General features: G+C 55.8%; 3 protein-coding genes across 3 annotated transcripts; 1 reads left to right on the plus strand and 2 right to left on the minus strand.

The window, feature by feature from the left end:
- Window positions 1-642: 642 nt before the first annotated feature.
- SETTUDRAFT_109885 (uncharacterized protein) lies at window positions 643-2,712 on the minus strand (the record flags this gene model as incomplete). The annotated part of the gene is made up of 2 exons (XM_008027809.1): window positions 643-2,293; window positions 2,348-2,712. The coding sequence occupies 2 exons, from the start codon at window positions 2,710-2,712 to the stop codon at window positions 643-645; spliced, it is 2,016 nt and encodes a 671-aa protein (XP_008026000.1).
- Window positions 2,713-4,868: 2,156 nt separating this feature from the next.
- SETTUDRAFT_150923 (uncharacterized protein) lies at window positions 4,869-7,923 on the minus strand (the record flags this gene model as incomplete). The annotated part of the gene is made up of 2 exons (XM_008027810.1): window positions 7,864-7,923; window positions 4,869-7,832 (listed from the first exon to the last, which is right to left on the minus strand). The coding sequence occupies exon 2, from the start codon at window positions 7,665-7,667 to the stop codon at window positions 4,869-4,871; it is 2,799 nt and encodes a 932-aa protein (XP_008026001.1). The 5' UTR covers window positions 7,668-7,832; window positions 7,864-7,923.
- Window positions 7,924-9,511: 1,588 nt separating this feature from the next.
- SETTUDRAFT_169159 (glycosyltransferase family 34 protein) lies at window positions 9,512-11,858 on the plus strand. Its single transcript, XM_008027811.1, has 3 exons — window positions 9,512-10,405; window positions 10,453-10,741; window positions 10,788-11,858. The coding sequence occupies exons 1-3, from the start codon at window positions 10,012-10,014 to the stop codon at window positions 11,449-11,451; spliced, it is 1,347 nt and encodes a 448-aa protein (XP_008026002.1). The 5' UTR covers window positions 9,512-10,011; the 3' UTR covers window positions 11,452-11,858.
- Window positions 11,859-13,097: the final 1,239 nt, after the last annotated feature.

Here is a 13,097-nt window from a genome sequence, read left to right on the forward strand (position 1 = left end):
CAACGTTGGCGAGCTGCATGGGAGCACAGTCAGCCGCCGTCGTCCTTGTCCGCCTATCAGGGCTTAGTACATGGTATATAATATTTTACCCAATACTAGTAGTATATTGGTTGCTTCTGCACATGGCCGAAAAAAAAAGGAAAACGAGAGAAAAAAAGATAAGATGAAAAGAACAAAGTAGATTCTCTCCACTCACACTCCCCCACAATGCACACCCTCGCTTTTGCATGCGTTGTACACACATAGACATAAAAGTCAATGGAATATTGATTGGCTAGTTGACTGACTGGCTGGATGCTGGATGGATGGTTGGTAGGATCAATAAATCCATGTCATGTAACAAGCAAAATAAATCCCCCCCCCATGTATTACCCGCCGCGATTTTCCCAGTAGACACGCATGCATCCGTCAAGCAAAAATCTTGTAGTATCCCATGTTGATACCATATCGCACCATCCCCATCTCTCGACTATTAAAATGCACCCAATTATGCGTTTGAGCGCGGGGAATCACAATGAAAAAAAAACAGAACAAAATTACAACAAATCTCTCTGACTGGGATAGAATTACATTCTTTTGTACTCCAAGGAAAAACCCTACTTCTACATTCATTCCCCTTCATTGCGCTTCATTACATTAAAATCAATTCTTTTCTCGGCTGATTTCATCCGCCGACTCACTGTCCGCCATGGACTTGGGCGCCATCATAGGCTCAGGTCCTGTGGGAGTGCCCGGTGTTGTGCGCTTGAAGTAGTTGTGCACGTCCTGGTGGTCGTCCTCATCAGCCTCAGCGCCCTCCCAACCGTTCTTCTCCGAAAACTTGTGTTGCTGGCGCTCGACCCAGTCAGCGCGCATCTCGTCAATCTTCTGCTGGTAGTCGAGCTTCGCGTCGTAGCCCTTGTGCTGTCCACGGAAACGCTCCCACCACGAAAGGTGCTTCCAGTGAATGGCAATGCCGTGGTACTCGTTCTCCTTGCCCGCACGAATGTACGCCCAGCGACGCTCCTGCTCCTTGAGATCGAGACCAGTCGTGTCGGGAAGGAAGAGGAGGGTCAGAAGAGCACCCGCAAGACCGAACCAGGGCACAAAGTAAAACTTGGTCTGCGTGTCGATGTAGTTGTAGAGAACGGCAGCGAGCAGTGCACCAGCCTTGCCGCACGCGGCACTGAATCCGTGGGCAGTGGCGCGAACGGGCGTGGGGAACACCTCGGCAGCGACGAGGAAAGTAACACTGTTGGGTCCGAACTGGTTAAAGAACGAAGACAGAAAGTACATGGCCTGGAAACCGTGAATATGTTCAATCGAGGTAAAGTAGTTCAAGGCGAAACCCGGGACGATGAAGAGGACAAAGTCAGCCATGAAACCGACAATCATCATCCACTTGCGGCCGTAGAGCTTGTTGTCAATGAGCATCGACGCGAGGTAGTATCCGCAGAGCGAGACACCAACGTTGATCAGGTTGTACAACCAGTCGACCATAACAGACTTGTTGCCAGGCGTGATGATGCTGATGAACTCGTTCTGGAAAAGCTTGTTGCCGTAGAAGAAGACATCGTTGGCGAACCAGGCACCCGCAGTAGCCAGAACACGGGGACCAAAGTAGGTAAAGGTGAGCTTCAGCGACTGGACGTCGTATCCGGTAACGTTGGACTTCTTCTTGGACAGCATGAGCTGCTTGGAAGCCGACTTCATCTTAAAGTAACGGAAGTAGACGAGCCAGAGTGTTCCAACAGCGGGAATGGCGAAAGAAACACGGTAGGTCCATTGCGCCAGGGTCTTGGAGTAAGGCGGCGACGATCCGCCGTGGAAGATGAGAAGCAGGATGATCAAGATGACCTGGTTGAAGAACTGGCCCCAACCCTGCATCAGGAAGGCACTGGTGACTTTCCTTCCACGGTGCAGACGGTCGTCCTTTGTCGAAATCTTTCCAGAGCCGACAGCATTCTCCATGCCGGCGGTCGCAGTCATGGGATACTCGCCTCCCACACCAATACCGTAGAAGAAGAGAGCCCAGACATAGCAGATGACCCAGCCGTTTTCGGTAACACCCCAAGCGGCAGTAAGCATCAGGAGACCGATGAACATAATGGTAGCGTCCTGGATGAGACCGAAACGGCGGCCAAGCCAGTCACCAATAACACCGACGAGAATCTGGCCGACAATGATACCGCAAATCTCCAGGTAATCAATAGCCTGAAGCCATGTCTGGTCACAGGTCTTGTGGTGACCCCAACAGTCAGGGAAAGCGGCCTTGAGCAAGGGGCGCACGTTGCCAATAGAGAAGAGGACGTAACTGGGAAGAGCTGGTCAGCATAGGTTGGATCGTGCGCGGTCACATGAAACTCACCCTTCCAATCCAAGACCGGCACCAGGAATGACACAGGTGCGGAAGTAGTGACCTAGAGGGGCGAGCGGGTCGTTCTTGAACATGTTCCAGAAGTAGCTGGCCTCAGCCTTTGCTTCCTCGGCGTCGACATGTCCAACAAACTTGATGCGTTGGCCGAGGGGCATATCGGCCCAGTAGGTTCCTTCGGCATTGTAGAGGTCATCGGGGTGCAGCAAGGCATGGAAGACATTGGCCTCGTTTGCGCTCATGTCGTGACGGATGTCGATCTCCTGGGTGGCTTGATGCTGGCCAGTCATGTTGGGGCCATGGGGTGCGGCAATACCATAGTCCCTAAGGGACTCTGGGGCTTCGACGTTGTTGGCCATGGCGGGGGGTAGGGCAACGAGAAGTGTCGAGTTCTCGTGGCCACCTGCTTCTTGTAGCAAAGAAGAGGAAGAGGAGGAAGAAGAAGCCCAGACAAGCTTTGCCCAGAGATGCGGGACTCTGCCAATGCTTATATGTGCCGAGATTGCAGTCGAGGCGAACCGATGGCCCGAAAAGAGGTATGGGTAATTTGTGCTGGACCGTATTGACTAGTCCCACGCAAAGGGCAGAGGAGTACCACGTTGAAGAGCGAGGCTTCTGAGTGGTGGGCGGTGATCTGCAAACAAGGCCTAGTAATAAGACCGGAGGAGCCGATGAAGAGACTATCCCGGGACACCCGTATGCGTGGGGTCGCTGGCGGACGGCGTCGAGACAGATGGCACACGCTACTCAGGCCTGGCGATTGCCGTGGCAGCTGTGGACTCGAGGGTGAAAAAAATAGCGAGGTCCGGCGGGGTGGTGGTGGTGGGCCGGGCCAGGACACGAGGAGAGCAGCACGCAAAGGGTGCGCGAACTCGAATAAGCAAAGTTGGGCATTGTAGCAGGAGCCGAGGCGTAGAGGTTATAAAGGGCCAAGCGAAGAAAATTCTGGTGTAGATACCGTCGCTTCCGATGGGGGTGGAGAGTCGAAGGCGAGGATGCTAGCTGCTAGGGTCGCGAAGACCCACCCAGAGCGGAAGGAGCTCACACGACAGGAAATGCAGGCCTTTTTTTTTTTGCAGTGCCAGCAGCGCGCTCCCATTGGGCGGCGGGGGGAGGCGAACGGGGCGAGTGCATGCACTGGGCCAGTTGCGTGCCTATGCGCCCCATTTCTGGTCTGGCCGCATCGCACGAGACCCTGGGTGCGCGCTGCTCGTCCCCCGGATTTGGAGACTTGGATGCGTGTTGCTGGGCCGTCGCAGTCTCTACTTACTAGCACCAGGCGTGCTGGCGACTCGGAGCGCGCCCATGACTTTTGTTGCCACAAGCCTCGGCGGCGGCGCGCACAAGCACCACCAAGCAAATGCTCGCAGCGCGGCATTGAATCCTCGACATTCTTGTTGTGCGCCGCTGACGCGCCGTGGGCAATGTGTCGCCGTCGCCGTCGCCCGGTGCAGCATAGGCAATGGAGCCTCGACGCAGCACACATGGCCGCGCGCAGCCAATCACAGCGCCCGCACCGAGGGCGTGCTTGGATGAATGGCTATGGCGGGGTCCAGGGCACCGGCCAAGCCAGGCCCGTGCTGCTCGCTTGGCGCTGCCCACCCCTCACCACCGCTGCCGAGTATCCACACCCACCTCTCTGTCATCGCACCTTTCAACACCACCTGCGGCCATAGAGTGACATCGCGCCGTCGCCAGCCGGCGCCTTCAGTGCTCAGCACAGGACTTGCTTCCATTTCCAACTGCTTACGCCCGAGCTATCCCTGCCCGTGCGTGGCAGACACCAGGCCCACGCTCCGGCTTACCATTGTCACGCTGTTCGTACATTCATAAGCTCGCGGGGTACCGCCGCCGTTGCTGCCATATTACACATACACACATACGTACGCAATACCCCGACACTGAAATCTCTAGCCCTGCGTTTGCTGCTGCTCCGGCACTAGGGACATGGCCCTTGCCACACACTGCCCTGGGTCTATGCTCCAGTCACCTCTCCAGACGCTCCCATGGACCCTGGGACCCGTTGACCATTCGCCCGCCGAAACTGGAGACGTGCCGCGGTAGCGACGGGGGGAAACCACTCTGATCCACCGCCCCATGGAAGAATGCTCCAGCCGCAAGTGGAGCGGCCACAGCCTGACCATCTCCATCGTGTGGCTAGTCAGTCGTCGGAAATCTCTCACCACCGTCTTCAATGCATGCCGACTTTTCACCCGAGATACTGAGCGTTTCTCGATACGAATTGGTATTAACAGTCATCTAGAATAATATTGTGTCTTGCGTAAGAATGCCATCCAGTGGGGGTGAGTATTACAGACTTGCTCCGTCATGTTGCCGAAACGAAGAGCCGTGGATATGACGAAAGCAATGCGAGAGACATGGAAACAAGACGGAAACAGTCAGCCGCCAAACAAAAACCCCTGCGCTATGCAAAAATCCACCCATTCCGCGGAACATGATTATATATCAACATAGGAAAAAAAAAACTGCATGTCGGCTCCAGAATCCGTGGGACTCAGTTGAGCCAGTTCTGCCATTGGCAACGACAACCCCCAGTTCCACCATCAATGGGCCCGGTGGCGTTCTCTTGGCCCTGGGTCCCTCTGACCAGATTACCTCCGAATCCTCGGTCTTCAAACTGGAAAAACTTTTTCGAATCCTCGTTCTTGATCGTGCCGTTATCCTCCATCTCATAGCAGTAGAGGTTTTTCTTCGCAGCATCTCCGCCGTGGCGGTCAATGGTAATGGTGACTGGGTAGGGAAAGGTGCCTGGTCGCTTGAATGCATCCGCCGTGCTAGACGTGGAAGCAGACTTTTGCAGCAATGGCTTGCTGTCTTTGCTGCGCGTCCAGATCTGTACCAGGAACCGCGTCTGCGCGTAGGTGCATCTCAGCTTGGCTGCATCCTTGGTGCTTCCTCCATCTGTATCTGCAGGGTTCCCGCCACGGTTGGTGCCGTTGATCTGCTTGAGGAAGATGGAGCGATCGTAGTAGCTGTAGAAACCGTAATGCTCATTGTCTTTTCCTCGGTTGTACAGCCGTAGGGGTTGTGCAGAAGGGTAGGGAAGCAGATTGGCAGGGGCGGCAGTTCCATCAGAAGCCAACATGGGCGGAGGTATCACACCAGTAATGTTGGTAGGGTCGGCTGGATCAACGCGCTTCGCCAGACGCGGTGCGCTGGTAGAGGGATCTTTCATGCTGATCAACAAGCCAGTCTCTTCGCCTTCAAATGGAGCCGAATTTCCATCCGTCGTCTGTCCGATGAAGCTCATGTCCGCAGTTGATGGAGGTGCCGGCGATGGCGAGGGTGCAGCGCGCGCATGAAGCAGCGACCGAATCAAAGCTCCAGCTGATACTGGGTTTGCGGCCCTTCTTGCGCGTTGAGCCTTTGGCAACTCGGCGACACTACCGTTCTCAAAAGTGATTTCAATCTTGAAGTTGGGCTGATCCGGCTTGTTGGGTGCAATGGATTGTTGCTGTTCTTTGGGCAGCGCACAACTCCATAGTGTCGTGGGCGCGACGCAACCGCTCTCTTCTTCTACCACTTCAGGCTGCGCAATGGTCAAGACACCAACGGGCATGGGTGGGTAGTCTGTCCGATTGAGCCACTGGTTACCGACATCTCCGCTTGGCACGGTTGCTGTGGGCTTGCTATCGTCATGACTTTTCCTCGTCACTACCACCACGACTGGGATTATGATGGCCAGCAATATGAAAAAGACCAAACAGCAGCAGCATCCCCAGAAGCATACTCCTCTCTTCTTTTTCTTCTCTCTGACCTCACCGTGCTGGTTCTGCTTCTTCTTCTTTCCAAATGGCCACATGCTTGCCATGTCACACACTTTTCGGTGTTGCTTGCGTCCTTTGAGATCGTGGGAAGATGCGTGGGAGCTGGAACGACTAGCATTGTCGTAGCTCCAATGTGAGCCTTTTTGGGCCACCTTTGGAGGCGGAGCAAACACGGGCAAATTCTGTGACGAACTGTTGGCGTTTGTAGTAGAAGAGGTCATGGCGTGTGGTTGTGCTGCTGGCGCTGAGATGTGCACTTGCTGGATAGTTGGTGGGTAGTTGGCCCGGACGGGCTGGCTCTCTACCAACGGTCGCCTGTCCTGCAATTCAATATTGACATTGATCTGCTGTGGCTCCTGGACCTGGCGAGGCATTAGGACCGTTCCAATGGCCGCTGTACCAACCACTGGCGACGCAGACATAGTTGACAGAGGGGAAGTGACGGCTCGCTGGGGCTCGGGGGGTGTTTGGTGGTCACTGGGCTTTTCTGGCTCAGACTCCACTGGAGCACTGGCTGTTGAAGCTGCCATTGGATGAAGTGGCGACCTAGGCGGCCTGGAGGGTTCTGCTTTACTCATTCCGTACTGCACGGGTACCTTTGGCACATCTGGCGTCCTGTCGCCATTTGTTGCCGAATCCGGCCATGTTGCCGACTTGGGTGTTGCAACGAATGGTGTGGTGATGACGTTCCACCATCCTTGCGACCGCCGTGGAGTAGGCACCATTGACGTGTCGATGGCCAAGGAGTTCTCCGCCGTCTTTTCGGTCAGAGGTGTAATATCCTCCTCAAATACGGTACCGGTAGACATGATGCGTTCTTTCCGTCTTGAGTCATCGTCCTCTTCGAATGCAGTTCCAGCAGAATCGAGGGTATCGTTTCTGACGTGGGTAGATTGCCTACGCGCGTCTTTTTCGGAGCTGTTTGCTTGGGAGACTCCGGCAGGCAGAGCGGGAACAGGCGGAACGTTGGCGTTGGCAAAGGTCGACTGATAACGAGAGTAGATGCTCGGTGTGTAGTCTGACTCGGTATAGGGCGTGTCGGGCGACCAAACCGATTTGACTGCTGCAGGCGTGATGATGATGCTTGGTGTCACCAGTGTGTTGTCGCTGCCAGCACGAGGGCGGTTTGCGTGGAGGGTGCTAAAATCGGATATGCTATCGGTAGGGACGGATATTCCTATCGGGATGCGTCTGTCCCAGGGAGATATTTCCTGCCAAGACTTATTACTCGAGGCCATGGACGTGGCAGTGTCAATGTCGTTCCGATCCATGCTCTGCTTCTTCTGATGCAGGTGCTCTGGTTGTGGAGTACCCTTGCTGATGCCCAGGCCTTTGTTTTTGGTCGAGTTTCTCCCCAGCCCAAACCATGGTGACTTGCGGACGGAGCCAGTGCTTCTCTCCGAGTCGCGTGGAAAGACCTGGTGTGGCTCCTCTCCCCTGTGCCGTGTGAAGCTTGTGTCGACAGTGATGCCTGGTTTGCCCGGTCGACTCCGGAGCTCTATCCTCCGACTCCTCTGGCGTGACATGCGTCCTGTGAACGACCGCGAGCTACGCTTGGTCACTGTTCGCTGCACTCCAATGTTGGGCTCCACTTGGCACGTCTGTCGCTCATATGCTGTGTTCCTGTCGGATTCATCGTCGAAATGCACCAATATCTGTTCCTCTCCTTCGTCTTGTGCGTACCGGTCGTCCTGTGATGGGTATCCAGTGTTCTCGGTCGACGGTGGTAATGGCCTCAGTGGCGGTTGGCGATATGAACTCATGGCTGACGGTTGGCGATGTCCTTTGTACAGACGTATCTCATTCAAAGAATGACCTGATATTAATGGCCTTTGTGGCGTATGTCGATTTCACGGTGAATATAGACTATTACGTGGTTGCTATTGTTGCTGCTATTGTTTGGTACTGGCGAGGCTCGGTGCCTGTTACGGGATGGGAGAACAACGAAAGTGAACAAAACAAGACAAAGCAGCGACAGCGGAACGCAAGGAAAGTGTGAAAGAGGCAACGAAGAAGCCAAACGCACGCAGAAAGGAGACCGGTGAGGCTGTTGTACGGACACGCGACCCCGGATCTTTTGATGGGCGTCGAGGGCCTTGCCGCCTACCTGGCAAACGACTGCCATACCACATTATGCATAGCTCTTTGACCTTGATGTGTACGCTGGCCTATCACGCAGCATAGCGACCGGCGACGTCTCGGTGAGTCAAGGCGCATCGGTGGGAGCAGGCGTTGTCCACAGGTCCGGAATGCAGGTGATTGGCGGCAGCGGTGGAGCTGCTTCAAATTGAGCGCCATGCTTGCGGGCGTGAGGCTCAATAGCCGCCCTGGATTCGCTGGCGGGGAAAATGTACAACTGTATGCGACACCTGAGACGCTCCAGATGTATAGCTCCATGTCGTGTCGAGCAGAGTGTCGAGGAGAGCCAGTCAGGTGGGAAGACGACGTGCTCAAGCGCCAGGCCGTGGAGGCAGGCTGGCAGCGATTGGCCACGAAGGCGCCGCCAAGACGGCGCTAGCCCACCGCACTACCCGGCGCCGTCGTGGTCGCGAAAGGCCCTCCACGCCCAAGGGCTGCTGCGACGCCTCGTGGACTGCGAAATGCCCACAAGTAAGGAAAAGCTGCATGGCAGAGGCCCAGATTGCCGTGCAAGGCGGCGGGCTGACCTTGGGACGCCGGGCGCGCGTGTCAGCCTGCCAGGATGCTCGAATGCTGACCGTTGCATGCGCCGCTTACTGCGTGTCGGCCTCTGCTATCGCCAGGCATGCACTGGTCTCTATCGCGCACGCACACGAGCTGGGTGGAATACTCGCGCTCACGTGCCTGCACACCGCGCAGCCGGCATGCACATTGCTCTTCTCAGACGGTGTACGGTAATACAGGCACATGGCAGCACAGCAACAGGACAGGGCCACGTGACAGGCGCCAAGCACATGCTCTGCGACACTGACAGGCGCACTGCGACTTCGGGGCGTTGCTACGGCTCGTATCTCGACCGGCCTTGTCCCTGCAGCCCTCTCTGAATACGGAGCACCTAAATAGCCTTTTGGAGCCATTGCACGATGCCACGAGAACGCCCCAACGGCTCGCCCGTCTCCAGCCCTCAGCCTCGCCCGTCCGCACGCCGCCGTGCAGCGCAAACGGCTGCGTGCCCTGCGCGTCTGCCGTGTCGGCCCTTGGGGTGGTGATGGCGCGACGCCGTCGAGGCTCATCTCGTCGCTGCAACTCTGCGGCATGCCAAAGTGGGGAGGGGTCTAGCCCGGTTAGTGGCCCTCCCTTTCAGGTCGACTGCCAAGCAGCGAACTCGACAGCAATTTGGCCCATCGCCAGAATCTCCTTTCCTCCCGTCGCCCTACCTCGTGTGTCGGGCGCAATAATTTCCTTTCTCTCCGTCTTTCCTTCCATTGCGATTGAAGCAGCTTTCACTCGACATTTTTCCATAGTGCGACACGCCCTTCGGCTACAAAGTTGGACCGACCACCTTGCTCCCGCCTCTCAACCACACCCGCCAGCTGTCCTGTAATACAAAACGACCGCGCTGTGCTAGACACCTGCCGACGAATCGCATCCGCAATCTGCTCTCTCTCTCTCTCTCTCTCGCTTGTTGTTACCGCAAGCCACGCGAGAGCGCCGCCTGTATAACCTACGCCGTCGACCGACCCCGATCTCGTCACGCTGGCTTCCCAATCTTCCTTCTCCGCTTCCGCTGGCCAACGGAGAAGGCGCTCATCTGCTGCAAGGCAGGCGCCATCCAACCTGAACCTCCCCAACAGCGCCGAAACCCAGAGCAGGCTCGGCACAACCAGCGGTCTCTCCGGCCGCTCCCCGGGTGAAGGCCTGCCCACTATACCTGGCACCCCAGGCTTCAACATGTCCGGGTCTTCGTCGCCCCAGCCCGGAGGGTGGTCGAGTCCAGGCCTGAGCACACCCTACGACAACAGCGGCCAGGCCAGTCAGTTCGCCAATGGCTCATCGTCACACAATGTCACTTGGGCGTCGGCTCAGGCCCGGAGTGCCGAAGTCAAAGGCTATCCTGCCTTTACGCCCAGAAGCCAGGGTTTTTTTGGTAGACACTTTCGCCGCCTGTCCATGAGTCTGCCCTTCAACCAAGGCGAGAAGGAAAAGCTAGGCCGAGGCCGGTCTCAGGGCAACCGGTTTACGCAAGCGCTCGGCGGCCTAACCTGGGGTCTGTGGCGCTTGCGCAAACGATTCATACTCTTGTTTTTGGTATTATTCATCATGTTCTTTTGGAATTTCAACTCACGTAAGTCATGCATGCCAGCATTGAGCGATTGGTACTGACCTGTACAGCTATACGTCGAATGTACAGACGGTCCGCGTGGCTCGGCGGCGGCAGCAAATACGTAGTCATTCTAGCCGCTAATCAGGGCGGAGGTGTCATGGAATGGAAGGGTCCTCGTGAATGGGCCATTGAGCGCGACAGCGTTAAGAACAAGAAGAAGTACACAAGGAACTGGGGATACGAATTGGAAATTGTCGACATGAGCACCAAGAAGCGCTATGCACACGAGTGGAGGGAGAGCTGGGAGAAGGTTGACACGATTCGCAATGCCATGCGCAAATACCCGCATGCCGAATGGTACGTGCACGGCAGAAACGGTACAACAAATACTCACACGACACAGGTTTTGGTGGTTGGACACCAACACGTTCATCATGGAGCCGACGTACTCGCTGCAGAAGCACGTTTTCAAGCAGCTGCGAGACGTTACATACCGCGACATCAACGTATACAACCCCCTCAACATCACCCATCCTCTGACGGACGAATACCTCGACCCCGAAACACGCTCGCCAGTGGGTGATGGCAAGGTCGAGTCTGTCAACATGCTGCTGCCCCAGGATTGTGGTGGCTTCAACTTGGGCTCATTCATGGTGAAGAGAAGCGTGTGGACCGACAGGCTCCTCGACATTTGGTGGGATCCGGTTGGCTACGAGCAAAAGCACATGGAATGGGAGCACAAGGAACAGGATGCATTCGAGTACATGTACCAAAACCAGCCTTGGATCCGCCCACATGTGGCGTTTATCCAGCAGCGCCAAATCATGAGCTTCCCACCAGGCGCTTGTGGCCAGAAGGGCGACGACCCTAACATCCATTACCAAGAGAAAGACCGCGACTTCCTAGTCAACATGGCTGGCTGCGAGTGGGGTCGTGACTGTTGGGCCGAGATGTACAAGTACCGCGAGCTCAGCAACTACCTCAACAGGACTCCATGGGAGAAGTTCAAGGACGGCCTTTCAGCTCTGTTCAAGGGAAAGAAGAAGAAGAAGGAAGACAAGCACTAAAGCGTAATGAGGGACAGATGAGTATAACGTGTTCCTGGCAGGTCTTGGATTTTCATAGAAGCCATGGGTTCGGCTTGTGGGTCTGCAGCCAACATGCGCGGACGAGACGAGAATGCACAACTCAGCGAGTTGTATACGCTAGCATCGCGTCGGCGTGGGTGTCGCGCACTTGCACACCATGAGGTTGGCTTTATTTGGGCAAACGGGCAAGTATTCAAACAGCCTGTGGCGCCACCATCATGTATAGGGATGTTATTCTTAGGGTCAAACTAGGTTGGAGTATGTGGACGACGCTCGAGCTTAGCAGCGGCGGGTGCCTTGTCCTTGGCCTACTCCATGAGTTGAATTTGTATTGTTCACGTAGCTTCTGTAATCGTCTGCCACTGTTAGTAGTGGCTAAGACAAATATATCTGATGAATGAATTTTTGTGTTTGCCAGAGGCTCTCGTCCTTGAAAAACACTTATGATAGAAAAAGCTGCTGGTGATGAGAATAACTTGTGTCCATGACAAGGCATCTACGCATCTGGCTTCTCTGCATCTCGCTCTACCATGTCAATACACGTACGTATCTACGTTCTCCGCACTCAAGTTATAAATACCCCAATCCAGGCCTGGGACTATGGAAAAGCTTCAAAGGCCACATGTGCAGCGTCAAACTCACTTGTAGAACTCGAACAGAGTTGGCTGCAGTCGTCACCATCTCCCAACATGTCATTCGCTCGGAAGGAGAGTATCCCAGCCCTTTGAAGACTACCGGGGAATCCCAGTCGTCGCCAGCATGTTTTGTCAAGAAACCTGGCTAGACAGCAGCAAGTGGTATATCACGTGACCAGCAGCAGCATGATGACGTGATGGATGGCGCATCTCAACAGCAAACCTTAAGCGTGCGTCGCGCGGTAGTGATGCGAAAGGCTACAGAGACACTCGTACGGCGAGGGTTGCAGGCTTGCTGCTTGTCTCAAAGAGCCGTGAAGATATTGGCAGACGACCTCAGCTTGTAGATGCGAATGTCTCGTGTATACAGGCAGGTGAGCATGCCCAGGCCGCACAACGGCAAAGGGGGCAGGCGGGCGAGCAGCGTCTGATTCGTTCATGTCCCACACGGCCACTGCCAATGGTCATACGCCAGCACACGGGGACACGAGGCCAGGGACAGGCAGCCGAATGCTCTCATCAACTGCACTCTGACTTGCTTCTTCTCCTCTTGAACGCGCACCCAGGCGTTGTGTTGATCGAGACCCTTCAGACTCCGCAAAGCGCCATACCAATACCGCAGACCGCGAGATCACCTAGAGGCCCCGACCGTGCGCAAGCTGGGGAAGTCGCCGTACTTGGTGGTAGCGTGAGCCCGTTCGCGAACGTCGCCTTATCTCGAGCTGCGCCCGCAGCGACTACAGCGAAACGACGCCAGAGCCAGACTCGCGAGCCCCCGTCTGCGCTTCTCTGTCTTGCGCTCCACCCTGCCGCAGCCGCCTTATCTGCCTTGGTCCTACGGCGTCGCTTGAACATCGCCAGTCCCAGACAAGGACCCCGAGCCGGAACGACCCTGGCGGCCCACTTGAGCGCATCTCCCCACCCATCGCCATAGGGTCCAAGCTTATAAAGACGACCCCGACGTCTCTCGGTCACTACCTGGCTTCCTGA

Source organism: Exserohilum turcica, assembly GCF_000359705.1.
Source record: "Exserohilum turcica Et28A unplaced genomic scaffold SETTUscaffold_20, whole genome shotgun sequence".
Lineage (NCBI taxonomy): Eukaryota > Fungi > Ascomycota > Dothideomycetes > Pleosporales > Pleosporaceae > Exserohilum > Exserohilum turcicum.

What these genes read in the sequence shown, in the direction of transcription:
- SETTUDRAFT_169159 (XM_008027811.1), top strand. Translation starts at nt 10,012, where the DNA reads ATGTCCGGGTCTTCGTCGCCCCAGCCCGGAGGGTGGTCGAGTCCAGGC. An exon ending in CTTTTGGAATTTCAACTCAC is followed by an intron (nt 10,406 to 10,452) that starts GTAAGTCATGCA and finishes TGACCTGTACAG; the next exon opens with CTATACGTCGAATGTACAGA. An exon ending in AAATACCCGCATGCCGAATG is followed by an intron (nt 10,742 to 10,787) that starts GTACGTGCACGG and finishes CACACGACACAG; the next exon opens with GTTTTGGTGGTTGGACACCA.